At 34.0% G+C, this 27,384-nt stretch overlaps 1 protein-coding gene across 1 annotated transcript in view; it reads left to right on the plus strand.

The window, feature by feature from the left end:
- MMP16 (matrix metallopeptidase 16) overlaps positions 1-27,384 on the plus strand; it is a 348,577-nt gene that overhangs the window by 141,904 nt on the left and 179,289 nt on the right. The window contains exon 2 of the mRNA XM_029222957.1: positions 17,262-17,410. Coding sequence (XP_029078790.1) covers positions 17,262-17,410 — 149 coding nt within the window. The remainder of the gene's footprint in view (positions 1-17,261; positions 17,411-27,384) is intronic.

The raw sequence follows: 27,384 nt of genomic DNA on the forward strand, positions 1-27,384 counted from the left end.
TTGTCACTCATATTTTACCTTGTTCTGTATTTCCTAGAGCTTATCTAGAGGTGCCTGGAAGTTACTAACTTTTGCTATGAATCTGATAAGCTGAGGTTTGTTATTCATGTTTGAGACACTTAATGTGAGTTTGAAGACTCTCATTTGGGTCCTAGTTGTGTGTGTCAGGGTGGGGAGGGGATGAATAATTGGATAGTTAACTCAGTGAGCAGGAAACAGCAAACAGCAAAAGACCATTTGTAAGGTTTCAATTGTGATATCAACTGGGCATTAATGTATGGGTTCCTCACTTAGATATTCTCATAATTCTATTACCCAAGCTCAGAAAATACCAGAAACTGTTTTAGGTGTTGTGCCTATCCTGTTAAATGAGAACAGAAGGATAAAGAACAAACATGTAAAACACAAAGCTCCCATGTAGTGTTATGATAAATGCAGTGAGAGACTTAAATGGGATGTTATGTGGTGTTGGTGGTAGTGGTAAAGTGGAGTCAGGGAAGATTTCTATGAAGAAGTCTAATTTGAACTAAATTTATAAATATGAAGAGAAGTGTATTTTTGTATTTCATACATAGGAAAAATAAATGCAGTGCCCTAAGACAGAAAATAATTTAGCTTGCTCCAGGAACAGGAAAAAAAAAAAAAAAAAAAGACCATGTGCTTGGAATGTTAAGAGAAGGTACTAGAAAAAGAAGTTAAAGGGATGTGTGCTCACTCCCTCTTTCAAGAGCACCAAACCACAACTAACTGCTGAACAATCATCAACAGAAAGACACTGGAACTCACCAAAAAAGATACCCTCCACAGACAAAGGAGAATCTGCAGTGAGATGGTAGGAGGGACACAATCATGATAAAATCAAATCCCATAACTGCTGGTTGGGTGACTCACAAACTGGAGTACAATTATACCATGGAAGTTCACCCACTGGAGTGAAGGTTCTGAGCCTCACGTCAGGCTTCCAAACCTGGGAATCTGGCAATGTGAGGAGAGAATTGGACTTTGAAGCCCAGCGGGATTTGATTGGAAGACTTTGACAGGACTGGGGGAAACAGAGACTCCACGCTTGGAGGGCACACAGAAAGTAGTGTGCAAACCAGGACCAAGGGGGAAGGTGCAGTGACCCCATAGGAGGCTGAACCAGACCTAACTGTTAGTGTCAGAGGGTCTCCTGCAGAGGCAGGGGGCAGCTGTGGCTCACCACGGAACAAGGACGCTGGCAGCAGAAGTTCTGGGAAGTACTCATTGGCATGAGGCCTCCCAGAATCCACCATTAACCCCACCAAAGAGCCTGTAGGCTCCAGTGCTACATTGTCTCAGGCCAAACAACCAACAGAGAGGGAACACAGCCCCACCCATCAGAAGACAAGAGGATTAAAGTTTTACTGAGCTCTTCCCACAACTAGACCCTCCCATTAGGAAGCTTGCACAAGCCTCTTAGATAGCCTAATCCACCCGAGGGCAGACAGCAGAAGCAAGAAGAACTACAGTCCTGCAGCCTGTGGAACAAAACCATATTCACAGAAAGACAGACAAGATGAAAAGGCAGAGGGCTATGTCCCAGATGAAGGAATAAGATAAAACCCAAAAAGAATCAACTAAATGAACTGGAGATAGGCAACATTGCAGAAAATGAATTCAGAATAATAATAGTGAAGATGATCCAGGACCTTGGAAAAATAATGGAGGCAAAGATCGAGAAGATGCAAGAAATGTCTAAGAAAGACCTAGAAGATATAAAGAACAAGTACCTAGAAGAAATAAGAACAAACTAACAGAGATGAACAATACAATAACTGAAATGAAAAATACACTAGAAGGAAACAATAGCAGAATAACTGAGGCAGAAGAACAGATAAATGATCTGGAAGGCAGAATGCTGGAACTCACTTCTATGGAAAAGAAAGGAAAAAAAAGAATGAAAAGAGATGAAGACAGCCTAAGAGACCTCTGGGACAACATTAAACACACCAACATTCGCATTATAGGGATCCCAGAAGGAGAAGAGAGAGAGAAAACAGCCAAGGAAATATTTGAAAAGATTATAGTCGAAAACTTCCTGCACATGGGAAAGAAAATAGCCACCCAATTCCAGAAAGTGCAGAGAGTCCCATACAGGATAAACCCAAGGAGAAACACACCAAGACACATAGTAAACAAATTAACAAAAATTAAAGACCAAGAAAAATTATTGAAAGCAACAAGGGGAAAAGGACAAATAACATACAAGGGAACTCCCATAAGGTTAACAGCTGATTTCTCACAGAAACTTTGCAAGCCAGAAGGGAGTGGTAAGATAAAGTGATGAAAGGGAAGAACCTACAACAAAGAATACTCTACCCAGCAAGGATCTCATTCAGATTCAATGGAGAAATCAAATGCTTTACAGACAAGCAAAAGCTAAGAGAATTCAGCACCACCAAACCAGCTGTACAACAAATGCTAAAGAAACTCTAAGCAGGAAACACAAGAGAAGAAAAGGACCTACAGTAAGAAACCCAAAACAATTAAGAAAATGGTAATAGGAACATGTATATCGATAATTACTTTAAATGTGAATGGATTAAATGCTCCAACCAAAAGGCACAGACTGGCTGAATGGATACAAAAAGAAAACCCATATATATGCTGTCTACAAGAGACCCACTTCAGACCTAGGGACACATACAGACCGAAAGTGAGGGGATGGAAAAAGATATTCCATGCAAATGGAAATCAAAAGAAAGACAGAGTAGCTAAACTCATATAAGATAAAATAGACTTTAAAATAAAGAATCTTACAAGAGACAAGAAAGGACACTACATAATGATCATAGGATCAGTCCAAGAAGAAGATAAAACAATGATAAATATATATGCACCCAACAAAGGAGCACGTCAATACATAAGACAAATGCTAAGAGGTGTAAAAGGGGAAATCAACAGTAACACAATAATAGTGGGGGACTTTAACACCTCACTTAAACCAATGGACAGATCAGACAGAAAATTAATAAGAAAACACAAGCTTTAATTGACACAATAGACTGGATAGATTTAATTGATATTTATAGAACATTCTATCAAAAAACAGCAGATTACACTGTCTTCTCAAGTGCACAGGGAACATTATCCAGGATACATCACATCTTGGGTCAAAAATCAATCCACAGTAAATTTAAGAAAATTGAAATTGTATCAAGCATCTTTTCTGACCACAATGTTATGAGATTAGAAATAAATTACAGGGAATAAAAAGTAAAAAGCACAAACACCTGGAGGCTAAACAATACATTACTAGATAACCAAGAGATCACTGAGAAATTAAAGAGGAAATAAAAAAATACCTTGAGACAAATGACAATAAAAACTATGGGATGCAGCAAAAGCTATGGGATACAGCAAAAGCTGTTCTAAGAGGGAAGTTTATAGCAATACATTCCTAGTTCAAGAAGCAAGAAAAATTTCAAATAAACAATCTAACCTTACACCTAAAGGAACCAGAGAAAGAAGAACAAACAAAACCCAACGTTAGTAGAAGGAAAGAAATCAGAAAGATAAGAGCAGAAATAAATGAAATAGAAACAAAGAAAACAATAGCAAAGATCAATAAAACTAAAAGCTGGTTCTTTGGGAAGATAAACAAAATTGATAAACCTTTAGCCAGACTCATCAAGTAAAAGAGGGAGAGGAATCAAATCAATAAAGTTAGAAATTAAAAAGGAGAATTTACAACAGACACCACAGAAATACAAACCATCCTGAGAGACTACTACAAGAAATTCTATGCCAATAAAATGGACAACATGGGAGAAATGGAAAAATTCCTCAAAAGGTATAACTTTCCAAGACTGAACCAGGAATAAATAGAAAATATGAACAGACCAATCACAGTAATGAAATTGAAACTGTGATTAAAAATCTTCGAACAAACAAAAGCCCAGGACCAGATGGCTTCACAGGCAAATTCAATTAAACATTTAGAGAAGAGCTAACACCTGTCCTTCTCAAACTATTCCAAAAAATTGCAGAGGAAGGAACACCACCAAATGCATTCTATGAGGCCACCATCACCCTGATACCAAAACCAGACAAAGATACTACAAAAAAAGAAAATTACACACCAATATCACTGATGAATATAGATGCAAAAGTCCTCAACAAAATAGGAGCAAACAGAATCCAGCAACACATTAAAAGGATCATACACCATCGTCCAGCAGGATTTATCCCAGTGATGAAAGGATTCTTCAATATATGCAAATCAATCAATGTGATACAATGTACTAACAAACTGAAGAATAAAATCCATATGATCAACTCAGTAGATGCAGAAAAAGCTTTTGACAAAATTCAACACTCATTTATGATCAAAACTCTCCATTAATGGGCATAGAGGGAACCTACCTCAACATAATAAAGGCCATATACGACAAACCCACAGCAAACATCATTCTCAATGGTGAAAAACTGAAAGCATTTCCTCTAAGATCAGGAGCAAGACAAGGATGTCCACTCTTGCCACTATTATTCAACATAGTTTTATAAGTTTTACCTATGACAGAGAAGAAAAAGAAATAAAAGTAATACAAATTGGAATAGAAGAAGTAAAACTGTCACTGTTTGCAGATAACATGATACTATACATAGAGAATCCTCAAGATGCCACCAGAAAACTACTAGAGCTAATCAATGAATTTGGTACAGTTTCAGGATACAGAATTAATGCACAAAAATCCCTTGCATTCCTATACACTTACAATGAGAGATCAGAAAGAGAAATTCAGGAAATAATCCCATTCACCATTGCAACAAAAATAATAAAATACCTAGGAATAAACCTACCTAAGGAGGTCAAAGACCAGTACTCAGAAAACTATAAGGCACTGAGGAAAAAATAAAAGATGACAAAAACAGATGGAGAGATATACAATGTTCTAGGATTTGAAGAATCAATATTGTGAAAATGACTATATTACCCAAAGTAGTCTACAGAACCAGTGCAATCCATATCAAATGACCAATGGCATTTTTTATAGAACTAGAACAAAAATCTTAGAATTTGTATGGAGACACACTAGACCCCGAATAGCCAAAGCAATCTTGAGAAGAAACAAAAAAAACAAACAGAGCTGGAGGAATCAGACTCCCTGACTTCAGACTATACTGCAAAAGTACAGTACTCAAGACAATATGGTACTGGCACTAAAACAGAAATATAGATCAATGGAACATGATAGAAAACCCAGAGATAAACCCACACATCTATGGTCAACTAATCTATGACAAAAGGCAACAATATACAATGGGGAAAAGGCAATCTCTTCAATAAGTGGTGCTGGGAAAACTGGTTAGCTATATGTAAAAGAATGAAATTAGAACACTCCCTAACACCATATACAAAAATAAACTTTAAATGGATTAAAGACCTAATGTAAGACTAGACACTATAAAAGTCTTGGAGAAAATCATAGGAAGAACACTCTTTGACATAAATCACAGCAAGATTTTTTTTTGACCCACCTTCTAGAGTAATGGAAATAAAAACAAAAATAAACAAATGGGACCTAGTGAAACTTAAAAGCTTTTGCAAAGCAAAGGAAACTATAAACAAGACAGAAGGACACCCCTCAGAATGGGAGTAAATATTTGCCAACAAGTCAAAGGACAAAGGATTAATCTCCAAAATATATAAACACATCATGCATCTCAATATCAAAAAAACAAGCAACCCAATCAAAGAATGGGCACGAGACCTAAATAGACATTCCTCCAAAGAGACATACTGATGACCAAGAGGCACATGAAAATCTGCTCAACAACATTAATTATTAGAGAAATGCAAATTAAAACTACAATGAGGTATCACCTCACACCTGTTAGAATGGGCATCATCAGAAAATCTACAAACAATAAATGCTGGAGAGGGTGTGGAGAAAAGGGAACCCTCTGGCACTGTTGGTGGGAATGTAAATTGATACAGCCACTATGGAGAACAGTATGTAGGTTCCTTAAAAAACTAAAAATAGAATTACCATATGACCCAGCAATCCCACTACTGGGCAGAGAAACCATAATTGAAAAAGACACATGCACCCCAATGTTCATTGCAGCACTACTTACAATAGCTAGGTCATGGAAGCAACATAAACGCCCATCAACAGATGAATGGATAAAGAAGTTGTGGCACATATATACAGTGGAATATTACGCAGCCATAAAAAGGAACGAAATTGGGTCATTTGTAGAGACGTGGATGAATCTAAAGACTGCTATACAGAGTGAAGTATGTCAGAAATAGAAAAACAAATATCATATATTAACGCATATATGTGGAACCTAGAAAAATGGTACTGATGAACTGGTTTGCAAGGCAGAAATAGAGACACAGTTGTACAGAACAAATGCATTGGCACCAAGGTGGGTCAGATGAATTGGGAGATTGTGATTGAACTATATACACTAATATGTATAAAATAGATAACTAAGAAGAACCTGCTGTATAGCACAGGGAACTCCACTTCACTGTACAGTAGCAACTAACACAACATGGTAAAACCACTATACCCCAATAAAAAAAATTAAAAAAATATTAAAAATATCATAAAAGAATAAAAGACTAAGAGATAATTTTGTGTCTGATACATAACAAGATCAATAAATATTAATTTCCCTTTAGCTCCACTAGTTCCAAAAAGTAGAAAAAAAGTTAAAGGGTTAACCATGACTGTGCATGGACTCATAAGCCACAGTAAGGAGTTTGAATTTTATATTCAGTTGTTGGGTAACTCCTAAAGGTTTATAATCAAATGAATGATATAGGTTGATCTACTTAAAAAGACAGCTTATGCCACTTCATGCACATTAGGATTGCTATTATAAAAACAATAATAAACAGAAAATAACAAGTGTTGGAGAAGATGTGGAGAAATAGAACCCCTTGTGCATTACTGGTGGGAAAGTAAAATAGTGAGGCTTCTGAGGAAAACAGTACGAGAATTCCTCAAAAAATTATACTTAGAATTGCCTATAATCCAGTAATTCCATTTCTAGATATAACCCCAGAAAACTGAAAGTTGTGATTAAAATAGATATTTGTACACCAGTGTTTATAACAGTATTCTTTATAATATCCAAAAGATGGACAAAACACAAATGTTCATCAATGGATCAATGGATAAATAAAATGTGGTATATACATTCAATACAATAGTATTCAGCTTTAAAAATTATATTTGTAATATCACATGCTGTAACACAGATAAACGTTGAAAACATCCTAAATGAAATAAGCCAGACACAGAAGGACAAATACTGTATGTATCAGTAATGCGAGGTACATAGAGTAGTCAAATTCATAGACAGAAAGTAGAACAGTGGTTACCAAGGAATGGTAGAAGAGGATGGGGAGTTATTGTTTAATGGATACAGAATTTCAGTTTGTAATTATGAAATAGCTCTGGGGATGGACGGTGGTGATGGATGCTTAACAATGTACTTAATGCCACCAAATTTTACTGTTGAAAATGGTTAAAATGGTAAATTTTAAGTTACATATATTTTACTGTAGTTAAACAAAAAACACTTCATATTAGTTGGGGAATGAGAGAGAATAGTAGCAATATGTAAAGCACAGAGGCCAGTTGGAGAATCTTGTAATTTCTGGTAGGTGCTCTGGACAAAGGAGTGGCAGCAGAAATAAGAGTTTCCATTCAATGTAAAATTGGAGCTAAGGCATGATGATGGATTGAGTATGAATGGTGAGAAAAAGGAGAATTAAGGATGATTCCTATATTTTTGGGTTAAACAGCAATGTGATAGCAGGGTCTGTGCATTATGGTGAGGTCAGGATTAAAGGGTTAAATTGGTGTGCCATCAACATGTGTATGGTATTTGAAGGATTAATTTTAGAAGAGATAACCGAGGAAACTGTAGATACAGTTGACCAGAAACACTGAGACTTATTGTAGTCTTATTATTATAGAAAGTGCTGGGAAGTAATTAATGAAGTGAGAAGAAAGGATAATTCTCTGGCAAAGATGGTTATAGTGTTTTTTTAAACTACGAAACAGAAATGGTCATAAGTATTCTGGCATGGAAATAAGAATATTAGTTGAGCTAGGCAAATTGGACAGTGCAAGGCAGTTTTGCATTGGCAATTAGAGAAGCCCTCAGAAGTAGGAGCTAGTGTTACATCCAGAACATAGGCAACAACAGCTCCTTTCATGATGTAAAATGGAATGTTTTGTTTGTGTAAAAACTACAAAAACTCACAGTTATTGTAGATTTGTTTTCAGACGGTCTGCTTTCTCAGTTTGAAATGTGAATAGGGTCTCCTAGAATTTCCTAGGATATAGATAGGCAGCTGGGTCTCTTCCATGTCTAAGAGGCAGCCTTGAAGAACAAAGTTGACCTCGGGTGTAGTCAGATCTCTATTTGAATACTGATTACTCCTCTCTTATTTGTGTGTCCCTGGGTAAGTTATTTAATCTTTCTGGGGTTTTATTCTGTCATTTATAAGAGAGATAATAGAGCTAATAATGCTTAACTCGCAGAATTGCTATAAGATAAAGCATGTAAACTGCCTAGTACCTAGTAGGCAGTAAAGGACTGGCAGCAGTTGTTATTATTATGGAGGTCTGTTGGGGGTGGAACTGAAATTTCAGTGTGACCAAAAAATGGATTCTATACAACAAAGTAACAAAGGCATACTTGGAGACCAAATTATGAATGTCTTGGAAGTTATTCTAGGGAGTTTACTCTACAGGGCTTCAGTAGCTTCAATAGTGCCTGACAGAAAGGAAAAGCTTGGGAATTGTCACAGCCAGAATATATTATATAGATATTGATAGACTGTGTTCTCATCCCTTAGGGAGAGTAAGTGACTATGTCATGGAGAGAATTTAAGGAATTAGCTTCACTTTAAAACATAGAGTAGCTTCTTTCTATCAGATCATTGATCTCTGCACTTTCTATTGCATTCCTCCATCAGTCATTTTTTTTAACATTCACAATCTTATTTACCATTATATCTTTGAACTGACTAACTAAACATTATATGTGTTATAAAATATCCTCAAAATAGAAATAGTAAGATGAGTTAAGGATGACAAAATTAAATAATAATCTTTGTATTTTACATAATAATTGCATATATATTGTTTTGCTCTTATTAGAACTATTTTTTCATGGAGAGTTCTATGGCTGACTATGCTTCATTATTTTGAAAATATTGATTTAATACTTTAAAATATGGGAATTTCAAGATTTGTTTATTTCTTTTTTTTATTGGAGTATAGTCAACTTACAATATTATATTAATTTCAGGTGTACAACATAATGATTCAATATTTTTATAGATTATACACCATATAAAGTTATTATAAAATATTTACTATATTCCCTGTACTGTACATTACATCCTTGCAACTTATTTTTTTATAAATATATCAATTGTTTGTACCTCTTAATCCCCTTCACCAATCTTGCTCCTCCCCCTACTTCTTTCCTCTCTGGTAGCCACTAGTTGTACTCTGTATCTATGAGTCTGTTTCTGTTTTGCTATATTTGTTCATTTGTCTTTATTTTTGGATTCCACACATAAGTGAAACTATACAGTATTTGTGTTTCTCTGGCTGCCTCACTTCACTAAGCATAAGATCCATATATTTGTAATCTTCTTAAAAATTGCCATGGACAAAAAGACACCTCATAAAGATATGTAAATGCAACAGAAAAAGCTATGTCATTAGCTAACTACAAACCACTAGGCTCGTTCTATAATCTTATTCATCAGTTATGTAAAGGTTTTTCAGCAAAATTCAGATGGTAAATTCTCATCTTCCATGATGTCTATCAATTGTTCTTAAAAACAATCGAAAGGTGTTGCATTTTCATCTTTTTAACAAATGGACTTACAACCTACTGAAATTATTCTTTTGGCAGGTTATTTTACAGGTGGAAAATTATGTTTCTGGAATTTTAAAGTAGGAAATCCTGAGACAGTTTTAATAGGTGATGTATTCATATCTTTTCAGTACAAATTCATGTGATAATGGAAACACTTCCAGACATGCATCTTTACAAAATTACTCTATGTGGGGAATATTTCTTTCAAAAGCATTTTTTTCTCCTAATTGCTAAAACATCACTTTTATCTTAATGGGACAGATTATATGTTCTTTTTATTCATATTCCCAATGTAGCTATTGAGTAGTATATTGCAGTTGACGCTTGAACAACACATGTTTGAACTGTGCAGGTTTGCTTACATGCAAACTTTTTCAATAAATGTATTGGAAAATTTTTTGGAGATTTATGGCAATTTGAAAAAACCTTGCGGATGAACAACATAGCCTAGAAATACCGAAAAAATTAAGCAAAATATATGTCATAAATGTATAAAATATATGTAAATATACACATACTTACAAATTATGTTATTCAACTGTTTATGTTGTCGGTAAGGCTTCTGGTCAACAGTAGGCTATTAGTAATTACATTTTGGGGGAGTTAAAAGTTATACTCAGATTTTTGACTGCGTGGGGGGTCACTACCCCAACCCCTACATTGTTCAAGAGTCACCTGTATTTGCAACCTCTTGTCTTTACGGAAAATGACAGCACTTTTGTCTTTTTGTAAAAGAAATGCAAAATTTATGTAAGTGTGACAACTTTTTAAGTACTTTGCCCTGAGATAAGCAGGAAACATCTATGTGGTACAAAATATTTTCTTGGTCATTCTCCATCACATCACAAAGTATTACAAAATTTCTTCTTTTTAAAATGACTAATCCATAAATCTATTTAAAAATAGCTGTATTTTGCAATGTGCTGGAATCAAGCTAACTATTGAAGGTGACACACTAAACCTTTAGACAAACTAAACCACAGTTTGTACTGTGGAACTCCATCTCCTCCCTCAGGACACCTGCTTGAACACAGATGATGAATGTATGAAGCCTGTCCAAGTGAGGGAACCAGAATCAATCTGTGCATTAAATAAAAGTGAAGTTTATTTTTTCTTATTTTATAGGTAGGAGAGTTCATGCATAAATGTGTGGATGTGTGTATTAAATACAATGCTCTGGTATTTTGTGCCTAAGTTTCAAAGATATTTTGTACCTCTACCTCAAAGAAGCTAAATCTGCACCCCACCCCCACCCCAACCCAATAAAGGCAAGTTCAGTCCATCATCTACATGACTTAGGCTCAAGTAATGTCTTTTAGAAAATTCACAGTAAAGACAGATAAGGAGACAGTGTATCGCAGTACTCTAACTTTCCAGCACAACAACTAACATTTAATGGAATCTCATTAAGGGCTGTTGTCTTTTTGTTTGTTTGTTTATTTGTTTGTTTTTATCACTAGAGTTCAGCCATTACTGTTTGAGGGGCTTCACTCCCACAGTTGCTAAATACAAAGTACAATTCATTTTTTTTTTTAAAGCATCTTCATTGGAGTATAATTGCTTTAAAATGTTGTGTTAGTTTCTGCTGTATAACAGTGAATCAGCTATACGTATACATATATCCCCATAACCCCTCCATCTTGCATCTTCACTTTTATGCAGAATGATAAAAGTCTCCTTAACCTTTACATCCTAAGTTTTTAGTTTCTATCATAAATTAGAGAATCACATGTTAAGGTGAAAAATATGGTCATGATGATCATTATAACTTTTAGTAATGGCCCCAGCTATTTTCCATCTTTTTGTCCAGTTGACAGTGTCTCTTGATTGGTAAGATGTTCAGTGGAGTATCTTTTGGTCCTTCCACTGCTTCATTTTCATTTAAGAAACCATTTAAGCAACAGTATAATTCTAAAGAAATTGCATACTATATATGAAATTTCAAACACTGATTCATTCATGGTGGGGATGGGATGGTGATTTAGAGCTCCTTTAGATTTTTGAATGAACAGAAAGGCTAGTTTTTGCCTCATTAACTTATCCTATGAATTTTCAATTTGACCAATTCTGAATGACTGCTCCCACATAAGTCTTTTGGTTAATAGGTAGTTATAATTCATATTTATAGCCACTTTTCAGACTAGACAATTTAGGTCCTAAATTCTGCCACTCTTTATAACCAGTGAATATATGGAATGTCAGTGAAAAATGTCCTCAAGCTTTTGCTAACTTTGCTGATGGTGCCACAAAACAAGGGATGATCAGGTTTTAGTTGTTTATTTTGGTTAATAACAGAATTTTACAAGTATGTTTAGAAGTCTCATATTGAAAATGGAAAATAACTTGATAACAATGAAAATTTAACTCTTAAAAATACATTCTTCCGGTTGCATTTTATTAAGAAACTCAGTTAATTATATCAGAATAGATTTAAATATTTTGTTAGTAAATATGTTCAATTTAACATGAAGCCAACAATTTTTAAAATGTATGTGCCAATATAATAAAAAATGCATAATTATTTAAATGGAAGTGATTGTTATCATAAAAATATACTTATCACCCGTTTATTTGTTCTTCCATACTGAGTACTATAATTTGGATCATATAATCACTGGGTATATGAAACTTGCATTTGGCCTTACCAAACATTAGCTGAAATGAAACTATGCCTGAAATAACTGGCTCAGTCACAAATAGGAATATGGACTGGCAAAGTGATTTTTCAGATTAAATAAAATTCCAAACCCTACTTCCCTTTTCTTCCTCTCCAAGAATTTCTATAATATCTAAAATACATCCCTTCATGCCCTAATATATTTATTATTTTAATCATTTAATTTTTTCTTCAGGAGGAAGGATGTCTGTGTTTCATTTCATTGTGTTCTCTAATTTCAATGTGTTGGGTCCTGTCAGTGAAGTAGATTTAGGGTTCTTGCCTTTGTGATTCACTTGAGTAAGTGAGTAGTAATATCTTAATTTTATATTAAGGTATTGATAAACTTATTAGCCTCAACAGCTGGAGGAAAATTTACTTCTCTTGATTTCAGTACTGGACTGAGAGATTAAATAAGAATATATATTCTAAAAACGCTCTGCTTACATTTGCCATTAGGCATAAGAACTATTAATGTCTCCTCCTTGTTGTTATTGCTGTTGAAAGCCATATTTCAGGATACCACCCTAATATATGGATATGGATAGCTAAGTCAATTAATACAGGTTTTCACTATATGGTTACATGAAATGTTTGTGACAAGGACACTTTTTTAATGAGTTTACTGAAACTTTGTGTGCCTGCTACTCCTTATTTATATTAGAATCTAGTAAAGGCAATATCTATTAGCACAGAATTTAAGTGTTTGCCTTTTATTGCCTGATATATCTTCTTGCTCTGCAGAGAAAATAACTCTTCTGGTTTTTCCTCCATTTAGGTAATCACTAAGTGTAGGAAATTGGTTTTGTCCACAAGACAGCAAGGTATTTGAATATATTAGTAACACAGAGAATGTAATTCAAGGTTAGATTTTGTTGCACCATTTGAGGCTCTGTAGTTGCTTGTTTTAGTGATAATGAGATGGGCTGCATCCTAGACAGTAAAAGGAGTCAAGTTTTCCCTCAAAGAAATCTGTTTGCCTCCTAATATATTTTCTATGCTCTCAAATGCACGTCAATCCAGAGAGCAAAAGAAAACAAAGCAAAGAAAACAAAATAAAAACTAATTTGCCAATTTTTTACATTTCCCCTTTTTGTTTTGGGACTTGGGGAATTTTCAAGCAATATATGATTGTGCACCTGCTGTAGTTTCTCTTTCATCACAATTCTGACTACTTAAATCTCACCTGCATTTTCAGTCTTGCCCATTCCAAGGACAAATCTTAACTTCAGTAGGAACAATTTCAAGAACTCAGAACAATTAGTAAGCATAAAATAATAATATGACTTACTGAGCAAGAATTATGCTAGTGGCTTTATATATTCTCAAGCCTCACATGGACCCTACACATACAATATCATTTCCCTCAAATGCACACATAAAGAAAATTTTCCTTAATTATCCACTATGTGCATTTGAAAACATTGAAAAAACATCAAGGCACAAAATAGGGATATATTTCATACAACAATGTATGAGGATGGATGTCTATGGCATAGTCTTTAAGGGATAAGTTGTACCTTCAAATTTTACTTTGTAGATTTAATGTAATTTTTTTAACAAATAAGATATTATAATTTAGTAGAAAACAAAAAAAGTTATAAAGGTTTCTTCTATGTCACTTCTATTATATCCCAATTTCCCCAACTTCTTATTGTTCACTACTATAGAATGATGAAATGCTAAGCCACCTATCTTGCTCTGTTTCTACAACAAACATGTTTTATTCTATAGAGTAGAATAAGGTTACTTATACAAGAGACTCCTATACTTCTGATGATTTTGAGCCAGTGTTTATTCCTGATCTTCACTTTTTGAACCTGATCTTAATTCATTGGTAACTTAAATGTCAGTGTTTACAAAGCACTATGAACTTCGGCCAGAGTGGTTTCCTACCCTTGATGCTGAGTGTACAGTACGGCTTGTATTTGGCTAGTTTTACATCACCATGTTGACCAAATTATTCTCATACAAAGAGCATTAGCATCTTATTATTTAGGGCTGTTTGGTACAGACTTTTTCCTATCATACCAAAAATGATTGGACTCCCAGAATTCTGTGGTCTCAACAGCATAAATTAAATAATAGAAAACAAAAGCAAACTCAAGAGAGGATATCCCCTTGGTGATTAAAAAATTATTGAAGCAGATATTTGTTTTCATCTGTATTTCATACATCGGATATTTTATATATATATATATGCACTGAAGATAAAATTACTACTTGAAAGCATTGTAGGTATAGTCACTTACTTTTTACCTTGACCTAGAGTAAGGCTGTCTACAGCAGGCTTTGCTTCAATAAGAAATGTTATTGAGGCCTTGCTGATTTCATACTCTAATGTGACACCAATATAGTCATGTGTGATCTTCCACTGTTTTGTGGAAATTTGCATTACAAATTTTAATTGATAATTATTCCTGGTCAATTATTGATGATGTCAGAAAAGATTTCTTGATTAACCAATAACAATGGTATGAAGAATGGACAACTCAAAGTGACCCACAATCTTATTGACATTGATTTGTCAGCCAAGAAACAGACTTTGATCATAAAATGGTAGATCCCTTAGCCTTTCTGATATTTTACAATTAAAAATAGTTATGCACTTTTTATTCATTTGGAAAAACAGCCTTTCATGATGAATGACATAATATAAAAAAAATTTGGAGAAAAATCACCATTCATTTTTTATGTAATTCTAACTTATTTGTTTGAAAGGCTAAGGCATAAATCAAATACATATTTTTGAGCATACTATTTTTTCATTATGCACTTAAAATTCATATATTTTATAGTCTCTATTTGTATGTAAATCATAGGGCTTATTAACAGTTTTTTTCTTTGCTGTTCTCACAAATGTGATTGACAGTAGCTTAGCACCCTTGAGTAACCTAGCAACAAGTTTTCTTACTCTATAGAAAGTAAGAAATGGATGCAAACAAAGTGCTATGGGAAAAAATAAAAGAGTTCAATTTCAGAATATTTGTGCATGTATACTATTAAAAATCATGATGAAATCTAATTTGGGTGAAATTGGTTGACAATAGGTATTGAATTTCCTAGTAAATAATATATTGCCAGTGAAATCTTGTCTCCTTCATTCAGGAAAAAAAAAAAAAGTCTATTTCAGACTGTACCACTGTTGACTAGGTTACTGAATATATGTCTTCCTTAGCAGCCTATTCATTATAAATTAGATGAGGAGAGTGTCTGGGCATGTTTTCACTATGTGGTAGATGAGTTTACTAGATGGAATTTCAACAGTAAACCTTCCTGACAGTGATGCATTTGCTAATCCCTTAAATAGTTTTAGAATAAATGTTTTGTCTTATTTTCAAGGGGTTGCGCTGCACATTTGGGGGGTCAATTTCTTGGAAATACCACAAAAGATTCCACCTTGTGTTTTACATGTTAAGAAGCTGATATATTTAATACCTATTTCTTTTGGTGAAATTTAACTTCTATAATTTCTGTTTATTATCAATGAGAAAATAACTCTTTTCTGTTTTAATTGTAAGGTCATAATGGAAGTGTATCAGGTATTGGGAGGAAGCTACAACTTCACAGGATCATTATATGATGAATAGACTCAGGTGGGAGGGGAAACACATACTGGTGAATACCTTCCGTTAAATAGCACAGCTTTTATTTTGTGCCAAAGGCAGAATTACCTGGCCTTTCTCAATTTGACAGGAATCTTCAAGAAATCTTAGAGCCTTATGAAAGATTGAAGTAAGGGACAGCAGGATGGGATATGAGCTGGACATATGATTGTGCATTTAAAATGAATGCATAGAATTGTAAAACTAGAAAGCATCCACTCTCTGGTAGAGATCCCCCCCAGATAACCCAAGTTTTGGTTATTTTTAAAATCTAACCTTAAATGACTCAGATTTTGGCTGTAATCATGACTGGGTGTAAGCTCAACATCAATATCTTCCTCTCACTATCCTCCCAAATCTCTCTTCCCTAGGGAAGACCAGAACTAAAATCATGATATCCTTAAGGAGAGGGACAAATATTCTCACCTAAATAGTCTGATTTTATCTCTATGTGAAAAGTTTGGTCACTTACATGATTTGGTTTGAAATGAATCAACTATAAATAAATGAAAGGTTATCCTTTACATGAGAAAGAGTTCTCTGTCCTTGAAGATATCTAGCTACAATTGGATAGACCAGTTGCATAGAATTCATACCTCAAATGTCATTATAGAATAATTGGTCTACATGTGATGATGCTACTAGTAACAGCTATAGTCAGTGGCTAATTATTCAGGAAAATGACATTTCAGATGTGGCATATGCACATTAACTTCCCCTTCCAGCATAGATGTCTCAGTGGGGTCATACTCTTGAAAAAATATCTTTATTTTGGGAAGTTGAGTTCCTAGAGGGCAGGGATCATCTTATTTGTGATTTTATCCAGTATCTACTATAGTATTCTATACAGTGTAAGCTTGAGAAAAATGATTAATCTTTTTCTTTACAATTAGAGTTTGTGTGTATGTTAGAAAGATCTGTAACAACCACTGAAATTATACTAAAATAACCTAAACTACATAATATGTGTTAAAAAGAGACAAAATTAAATAATATATGCCCTTAGAAGAGGAAATAAAGTTTAAAAATCAACTATAGACAGAACTTAATTACCATAAAATTACTGTTAAATTGTGAAGTTGATCTAAAAAGAGGTGTACTTGTTATTGCAGGTTTGGTTACAGAAGTACGGCTACCTTCCACCAACTGACCCCACAATGTCGGTGCTGCGCTCTGCAGAGACCATGCAGTCTGCCTTAGCTGCGATGCAGCAGTTCTACGGCATTAACATGACAGGAAAAGTGGACCGAAACACAATTGAGTAAGTAATGGCATCTGCACTCTTTTTTTCTCAGCTCTTGAGCCAAACTAAGTGGTCTGAAAAACCCTTAGTGAACTCCATCAACCACAAATGGAATGATTTTTCTCATGAACGTTTCTTTGGAACTTAACCTATGTTAACTCCACTCCCCTGAGATTTTATAAAAAATTAAAACACCAAATTAAGTTTATTCACCTGGACTTTAGCAATACATTTTCAAAATAGGAAAGAAAATACCAACAATGGGAGTCAAAGTAGATGTACAGCTGAAGCCACTACTAGAAGAGTGGTGATAAGTGATGTGCTGGAGCTGGATTGTATGGCTGGAGGGAGTAGTGTGTGCACATCTCTTTCCCTAAATGATATCACAGCAGTAGCTTGAAATTGGCCAAAGTCAAAATATTGAAACCGAGGAAAATAAAAAACTGCAAATCAGTGCTCTGTTTTTGAGGGGGAGGGAATCAGAGAGACAGTTAATAGCTTACTAGCTTTCTGCTAGTGACAATTTTCATACTAGTTAAATCAAGGGAAGAGTTTTCACTGAAAAGTCTGTGCTTTCAATCTTTTAGTAACAAAGGGCTTATTTCTACTCTTTAATAATATTTGTTATTTTATTTATTGTTTTATCAATCATTTGTTCATTTATTTGTTCAACCAGTCACACTTTACTGGGCATTTTATCTGTGAAAGAGGCATATACAGATCCAAAAGACAGTCTCTTCTTCAAAGGAACTTCAAGTTAACTGTATAGCTAGACACAGTCATAAATTGTTTTACCACAAGTACACTATGAAACAGCATTATTGTTTCTAGACAACAAAGGAGGAAATGATTAATTTTTTTAGTGCAGGGAAGAATTATTTGTGTTCATTGAGTCTTTGATACTCAAAAGTAAATCTACTTCAGCATTTATAATGATCAATACACATTAAACCTACACAATAGGGAAGATAAGAATACATTTTTCTCTCTACTTTTTCAAGTAGAAAACTGAAAGTCAAAGGCTAGTTGAAGTCAAGATTAGCTTCAGAGTCCAGATTTTTTGACATTTACTTGGGGAAGTTTCCACTATACCATGCTGTGTGCCTTTGAGAAATGACACATTTTTCTTAAATACCTGAAGTGCCCGGACTCAGGCGTATATAATTAATTCTTACATGTTAAACTAATTTAATATATAATTTTAAAATTCTATTTTGCCTTCTAATACTTAAAGTATGATGTTAGTCATACTATTTCTATTTCATCAAAACAGAAAAAAACATATAACAATGGCTTGAAGATTAAACAGTTTTCAAGCAGTTTGAAAAACTAAATTGGGATAGGGAGGGTGGGAGGTAGGGAGATGAAAGAGGGAAGAGATACAGGGACATATGTATATGTATAACTGATTCACTTTGTTGTAAAGCAGAAACTAACACACCATTGTAAAGTAATTATACTCCAATAAAGATGTTAACAAATAAATAAATAAATAAATAAACACATTACCTCTCCTAACATTTTTCATAGATACTTAAATATTGAATTTGATTTGAGTCTGTGAAAACAGAATGAAGAATTAATATAATGCATTCTGTGAGAATGAGAAAACTGTTATTAATATTGGGAATACAATTTTGATATTTTGGATCTACTGCCCTGTAATCATCGCAATTCTCTCTTAATAGTATACTATCAAAAGTTCATTTTAAGTCATAACATACCTCTTATTCAAAATAAATATAGTGTTAAATTAATAAGCAAAACCTCCAGCAAGCCCTGTGTTTCATTGCTGTGTACAATACAGAACTCCATTTATATTATACTCTTTATCCCAACAATTTAAAAAGTGCTCTGGACAAGCTTTCTTGTTCCCTAACCCAGAGCTGATACCTTCTAATTCACTTTTTTGGAAATTATGACACAGTTTTTAAAAATACGATAAATGGTGACTTGGGAAACAAATTATTTTAAATATGCTTATTACTAGATACTAAAATTGAGAGAGTGGAGTCCTATAAAAGGTGTCATTTGTGTTTCCCCCCACTTTTGAAAGCCCCTGCTAATCATTGAAAAGACTCAGGATAGATAAGGTTGATTCCCTAAAATAGCTAGAAAAAGGTCTTTGTCAGGACATAATGGAAGAGGAATGTGTGCAGGATTTATTTGGACCCTTCATGTGGAAAGGGGTCTGAACAGCAGTATGAAGTAAAAGATGCAGAGGTGCAGAGAAAGACACGGGTCTTTTCCTGACATACAGTGGCTCAGATTACAGACCAAAAGAAAGGAATGTGTCAGTGTGTAGGTGTTAAAGTAACATTTCTGTGAGCTATAGCATTATAAAGGAAAGATCAACTAAATAAGCAGCCTTAAATTTAAAACCAACCAGTTTTTTTGCTTGCTTTTTGTTTTCCTTCTTTAAAAGAGTTTTGTTCTAACTCAGTTATTTTGAAATTAAAAATGCATCTTTCTCTTTAAAGAGAGTGTTACACTTGGTCATTATTTCTAGGTGAACCCATTAAAGCCTTGTTGAACCCTGGTCCTTTTCCTTCCTAGACAGTGATGCCTCCTCTGTCCTCTGTGTCATTCTCATTGTCACTCATACTAGAAACCCTGCTTCATGCTAGAAGCAGCTTCATTTGCTTCCTGTCTGTTTTTTCCACTGATGTATCCCCAGTCTTGGGGTATTGTTGCTCAGGGTACTCAGCTCAAATTATGTACCATTTTTGTAAGTGTAATCCCTATAATCATGCTACTTAAGCAATTTTCTGCACTTCTATAATATTAGATGAATGTGTGGTAACAATCCATGCTGAAATTGCATTCTATTATTTTACATAGTCAAATTATAATGTATAAATTTTTTCATCTAAGTCTTATTACATAAAATATGTAGTAAAATTAGAGACCTAGAATTATTCATCGGTATTAAAATAATGTCTTAGGATTCATTCATTCATTATGGCATTTAAATGCCATAAACATTTATCTAATTTTAGAGTCTTGTTGAAATCAATTGTTTTTAAATTAAGTAATTATATTCTTTTTTGGCAGACAGACATTTGGTGGATTCGATCTATAATTCTTGGGTAATGAAAAGTAATGATGCCAATTATAATAATCCCTATATTACATTGAAGAAATTAACCATTTTCAAGCAACAAATCTGGTTATTACCTTAAGTGGCATATTATATAGCTTTTGAATTAATTAACATTGGTATTGGAGAGATAGTAGTGGTAAATACTTATACCATCCCCACCCAAAATAAGCTAATTATCATATGTTGCAATGGTTCTTTTAAATTATTGGTTACTTAGCTAATTTTAGTAAGCAAGCTCACTTAAATTCCTTAATAAGTGAATTAATCTTTGTTATGCATAAAAATGCAGTGTTTTGCAAGGATGGAAAAGGATAGCAAGGCAATAATAAGAATGAGTCTAATATGTTTTTATAATATTAATAGTATTTTAAAATTTTAGTTTATCTTTTTATGTGTGCACAATGTTATGCCCTGAAGCATACTTGATGGGATTTGTAAGGTGATCTTTCTTTCTGTTTTTATCTCTCTCTCTTTCTTTCTCTCTCTCCATATATATATATATATGCGTATGTGTGTGTGTATACACATACAAACATGTATGCATTTATACATATATACTGGATGATCTTAGTAATTCTGTTTAATTTATTTAAATCATGCCCAGAAATTTGTCTTAATTAAAAATTATTTTAAGACTGAATAAGTAGCTTTATTTAAAGAATTATTATGAAACTGTAGTGATATTTGAACTCCTGATTTTGGAATTCAAGTATTTATTTAGATATATCAAGAACTACAAGCTTTTTGGTTTACTTATCCAGATGTTCCATGATTTTTTTTCTTTTGTCTAAATTATCAAGTTAAGACTCTTTATTTACAATTTGGATATAAAAGATAGATCCATCAGTAATTAAAGATTTTTCTTTGTTATTTTTTAACATAACAATGGTACTCAAAGCTATAACATTATAGCATGGGTCAGTCCACATTTTGGTAGCTGCAGAAGGTTGGTTAACAGCTAAATGAGCAGGGTCCTTAGAGCCCCATTCCAAAAGGTAAAAGGAGAGAGGTGAAAGCTTGAGAAAGAGGTGACACTCTAACAGAGCTTTTGTTCACATTGCAGATCATGGAGGCTTAATACACTTATTCTCTGTGCTTGGGTTTTTAAGTACTTTAACTTTGCAGTTTCAGCTTTGGGAATAACGTGTGGGTCCATGCAGGCTGCTAATGAGTTGATAGAAAAAAGAAACTGGACCAGAGTGAGCTATCAGCCTATCTACATTTTGAGCCCTAAGTTAATTTTCTTTTGAAAAATCTTCTTCATTATTATTGAACTTGAATACAAGCAAAGCCTAAGGATTTTTAACATAATAAATATAAGCATATTTTAAAATTTCTAGAAAGATTTCTTGGGACAACTATAATCATAGGTATTACTCTTACCTTTCATTAGAACTTGGAAAAGTTTGGAGGATAGAAACCAGTTTAATATATTATGTTGATGAATATTTTTCTAAGATTACTAATGCCTAAGGCACAAAATATATATTTTTGAGTATTTTTCCCTTGGTAAAGGTAGATATATGTACACAGGGCCACTGTGTGGCACAGCCCCAACCCCAAAGCCAAAGAGTGGCATTCCCATCTTATTCTATTGAGGAGCTGCCTTCCTGCAGCCCCACTATAGGGGCATCAAGGGCATGGACTACAACTTGAAGGAACTTCTTGGAGTCATGCAATGGGTAGCCCTATATGTTTGACATGAATGCCCAACTAATTAATTTCTTTTTTAACTGAAGCTAATGGATACTGTTTCCTATATGGTGGCTTTTAACATTACTGTAAACTTGCTTAGAAGATTATGTTTACTTTATTTACATAAAACAGAAGATAATGTGTCTGTTGGCATAATTGTTATCAAAATACTGAGAATATCCCTGTCTTGAATAACAAAGTGCTTTATGTCAACATACAAGTCAAAGTGAACTGAAAAATGTAGAAATATAGATAGCTGTATGCTGCTGCTGCTGCTTCTACTACTACTAGTATAACTACTTCCTGATATTTTAAAAATAATATTAAAATTATAAGTTAATAATAATAGCAGTTACTATCTGCCAGGACCTGTTCTAAGTATTTCACCTGATTTAACTAATTTAATCCTCACATTAACTCAATAATAGTACAATCATTTCATTTTATAGAAGAGGAAACTAAGGAATAGAAAGAAACAGTAGACTGAATAATAGCACAGGGCTTGTGAGTCAGTGAAGCTGGATGGGAACCCTGGCAGTCTGGCTCTTGGATCCCTGCTTCCAACTTTTATAATGTAACTCCTCACAAGAGAACTGATTTTTAGATATTTTTCATTTTTAAATTGAGTTAATTTAAACAAAGACATTAATGATCCACCAAACTAGTTTAAAAATGCTCTGTATTCTAAACAGTTAAACCAATACTGAATATCAGTATTATATTTATGAAAATTGGGGTGGTGCCGTGACTTACAACTTGAAATTACAAAATGTCTCTCTTGTAGCTCACTGCCCCCCCACCCCCCACCCCCCACCCACACCGAGCCCAGTGCTCATTCCCCATGTCTTTGTTTGCTTTGGAATGTCAACTTAAAATTCTTAGCAAGGCTTCCCTGGTGGCGCAGTGGTTGGGAGTCCGACTGCCGATGCGGGGGACACGGGTTCGTGCCCCGGTCCGGGAGGATCCCACATGCCGCAGAGCGGCTGGGCCTGTGAGCCATGGCCTCTGAGCCTGCGCATCCGGAGCCTGTGCTCCGCAACGGGAGAGGCCACAACAGTGAGAGGCCTGCGTACCACAAAAAAAAAAAAAAAAAAAATTCTTAGCAAATGAGTCAGTAAAGAAGCACAGGTATATGAGTGTGTGTTGACACACTGAAAAAATAAGTGTTTTAGCAACGATACTTTCACAAAAAAGTACGGCTTGAAAATCACACACACACACACACACACACACATACACTTCAACACCTTTCCTTTTCATATGATGTAGTTATTACCTTGGGTGAGACAATCAATTTTACTTTTGCATGCAAAAGTAAAATTGCACTCTTTACTTCTGCACTCTTGTGTATAGGTAAATATGGGATTTATCAAATTGGTATATGAATGGAACTAACATTTTGGTGCATGATAACTAGAAATGAACTGCCAGACTCTACCTGAATAAGAAAATTAACATGCCAATTTTACATTTAATATTAGACAGCATTTAATTCATTGATGAGTTCTAGTAAACACTGACCATTCTTGATATCACTGAGAACTTTAAAAGTTGTAAGAGAAAGAAACAAATGGTTATAAAATTAAAGAACAAACGTTTGGAATCACATAAAAATCCCAAGGACAGATTTAGCTCAGATACTGTGTGACATATTTAGTGTCAAGATGTGCTCTGATAATGTTTTTGGGATTTTACATATTTTGATAATTAATACCTGCTAATATCTCTGTGCCAGAATATTTGGGTACATATATTGGTGAAATTAACATAGAGCTATCTTGACCAACCCTCATTAAGCGTTCTTTGAATTAAATTACTAGTTTATATTACCTCATTCCTGTTCTTATGTTTATTTCTTACACTTAAGTCATCTACATTATGGTTTAATTTTATATAAAGTTTCACGCAACATCTCTCTGCATAGTAAGCATTTGTTCAAGGCACAGAGCTGTAAGAGTTACAAAGTCCTCAAGAAACATATAGGATAGTAGGGGAGATTGGTATGTGCAAAAAAAAAAATGCATGAAGACAGTTCATTTGCTTCATGTTCTTCACTGGAAGCTTCCCTGGGCACCGGTCTCATACAGGCCTCTCTGGTTTGACTCACAGGCTAGTAGAAGACAGAGACAGAGATGTACACATTGTAATATACACTATAATACATGCTGTGTTGAGATGGTAAATTGTACCTGTGGGAGTTGAATAATGAGGAGGATTAAGATTGTCATTGTAAATAAGGAGGCAAAAGTATTCCAGACAGAGTTCACTGTATACAAAGGCAGAAAGAGGTTTGTTTCTGTAGAACTTGTGTGGATCTTGGGAAGCAGGGAGATGGGGGGCATCCTTGCTAAGTATGCCTGAATAAGATTCTGTCTATAAAAGCATTTCATACTTAGAATATGTAGTAAACACATCAGTGTTTTGAAAAGATTTATCTTTAGGAGTGAGAAGGCACTGTTGAGAGTAAGAGATACAGAGAAGTTTTAAAGGCAGAAGATACTACATCATGATTGATTGGATGTGAGGAGAGATCAGTGGAAGATGTTACCTGGATACCTGGCTTAGGCATTAGAAAGACTTTGGGCTGAGATAAGGTATCAGAAGAATTGTTGCAAGTTTGGAGCTGAAAAATCATAATTTTAAATTACATGTAAAATTAGAAATGATGACAAGATAGCTAGATGGAGATGTTAGAAGACTTAACTAATTGTTTTTTTGTTTTTTGTTTTTTGTTTTTATCATGAATGTCTTACCTTAGACTGGGAGATCAGCAAGAGCCCCTTGCCTTATCTTTTTATACACACTTTTTTTCATATATCTCTTAGCGTATTATAAATGCCTAAAAATATTGTAAGATAAATGGATCAGGATAGAATGAGTAAATATATAAACAAATAGTTGGAACATAAGAAAGAATTATATGAAATGGGCAAAAGCTGAAGAAATACATAAGGAATTTAGCAGAAATATGTTTCAGCATAGGAATCTAATACTCATCCCTAAAAGCCCTGTCCTTTGGAAGATGCAATGTTTCATTGAGAAAACTTTTACTAGGTCCAACATATGCACAACTTAAAATGGAAATTTTCATTAGTAAATTTAAATGTTTTCAATGGCTGTCTTCATCTTTTAACTTTATGTATTGTTAAAGTAATTTTAGAGAATATATCCTCATTGAAAACATATTTCATCTGATAATGTATCAGGATAAATACAAATTGTCAAATTTTATCCCACAATCCATTTCAAAATTATTTCTTTCCCTAGAGTGTTTACTTCAATATTTTCTTTAGCTAAATGTAATCACATCCACATTAAGTAAATTTATTCATATTTAATAATTATTTATTCTCACAGCACTTTCAGGGAGATGTCAGAATAAGTACTTGGTTAAGAAACATAATTTTTGTTGAGAGTATGAGTAATGAAACAGCCATTGATAAAAGCCACTTAAATTATCATTAATTAATTAATATTAACCATTAATGCTTAATATTTGTTAGTTGAATATGTATCTAGATCTTACAGAATATAATAAAAATATGTTTTCATTAAAAAATGTCCCTATCCACCTATTTATTAAGCCTCTTTTAAATTCTAGAGGTTGTACAGGTACAGGGAGTATGTAGATCCCCTGTCCTTGAGTGTTTTACACTCTAGTGAAATATATCTCAAATTTAGTGATTTAGAGCAGGAGTCCCCAACTCCACAGGCCACGGACTGTTAGGAACAGAGCTGCACAGCAGGAGGTGAGCGGTGGCTATCGAGTGAAGCTTCATCTGCCGCTCCCCATTTCTCCTTATCATTTGCATTACCAACTGAACCATACCCCCTGCCGTGGAAAAATTGTCTTCCGTGAAACTGGTCCCTGGTGCCACAAAACGTCGGGGACCGCTAATTCAGAGTGGCCTGGGAGTTTTAGTTAAAAGTAAAAAGTCTCAATTCTCGGCTCCGGAGACTTCAGTTCCATAGGTCTGTATAACTTTCTAGGCATTAGCATTTACAAGACATCTCATTTGGTTTGGAGACTTTAATAAAGGGAAAGAGTGATTTCCTGAAGTAATTCTACAATGCATCATAAACTAGGATGGAGTTTGTTAAGTCTGTTAACTGCAATGTCTACATTTTTACTGGTAGGAGAATAAAAAAGGAGAAACGTATAATGCTTATCAGAAAAGTGTTTTCTTTCTTAAAAAGTAAGTCATGCTTTCATTTCTGCATGATGTTATTCTTATGTTTATAAAAGCTAGTTAGCTGATTGATCCATGTAATGTAAACTATTTCAGTCATTTTCACGAAATGGACATCTTTAGACAGTCGTCTCTGCAGTCAATTATTTTCCATTTAAAGAGTATAGAAATTATTTGATGAAATATAACAAAAATTAATTATTTTGCTCATTTCCACTTTCTGAAGCCTGTAACGCCATGAAGATTCTGCTTCAGTTCTGTAATTGTTAAATTAAATGAGCTAATGGATGATAAAGCCATTTTGAGTCACTAAAGAAAAACTAATAAAAATCATGTCAATCTTTCTCCTTAGATAAGAAGCAAGACTACATAGAAAACATGACAATGGTGAAATGAGACTCTCCAGAAAAAAATTTAGACAACTGTATCTATATAAGTATTAAAAATCAATAAATCAAAACCAGCATTTTATTTTCCCAATGTTAATATTTAAATTTTACTGGTGTCATACTAAACATTATATTCAGAAAAAAATTTCTTAAGCAGTGAATTCAGTTACTATTAAAGGTTCAAAGAGAATGGCTGTTATTTGAAAATTGGGGTAATGCTTAAAGTGTAAAGAAGAAAAAAGTGGAGAAAGGCAAATGTTATTCTAAACAACAATTTCCTTCTATTTAAGCTAGAAGAGAGTAGCATATATCTTCTTGATTCCTGGAGTTTAGGTCATGTAATAGATTTTAAAAATTGTTGAATGTTAAAGCTGAAAGAGACCTTAGTGAAAATTTATTTTAAAAAGTCTCATTTTCTGAATGAGACTTTCTCTAGGTCATATATCTGTTAACAGCAGATTCTAGTTAGAAGCATCAGAATACCTTTGTTTACAGTTAGCTCAAAATGAATTAGAGAGAAAAATTATCTAAAGGACATGAGTTATAAACTAGTGATTCTTGATCATTCCAGAAAAAAAAAAGATGCTTTCTACAATACTTAGATTCAAATTGCAA

The sequence above is a fragment of the Monodon monoceros genome, unplaced genomic scaffold (genome assembly GCF_005190385.1).
Source record: "Monodon monoceros isolate NGI ecotype Baffin Bay Population unplaced genomic scaffold, NGI_Narwhal_1 Super_Scaffold_14, whole genome shotgun sequence".
NCBI lineage: Eukaryota > Metazoa > Chordata > Mammalia > Artiodactyla > Monodontidae > Monodon > Monodon monoceros.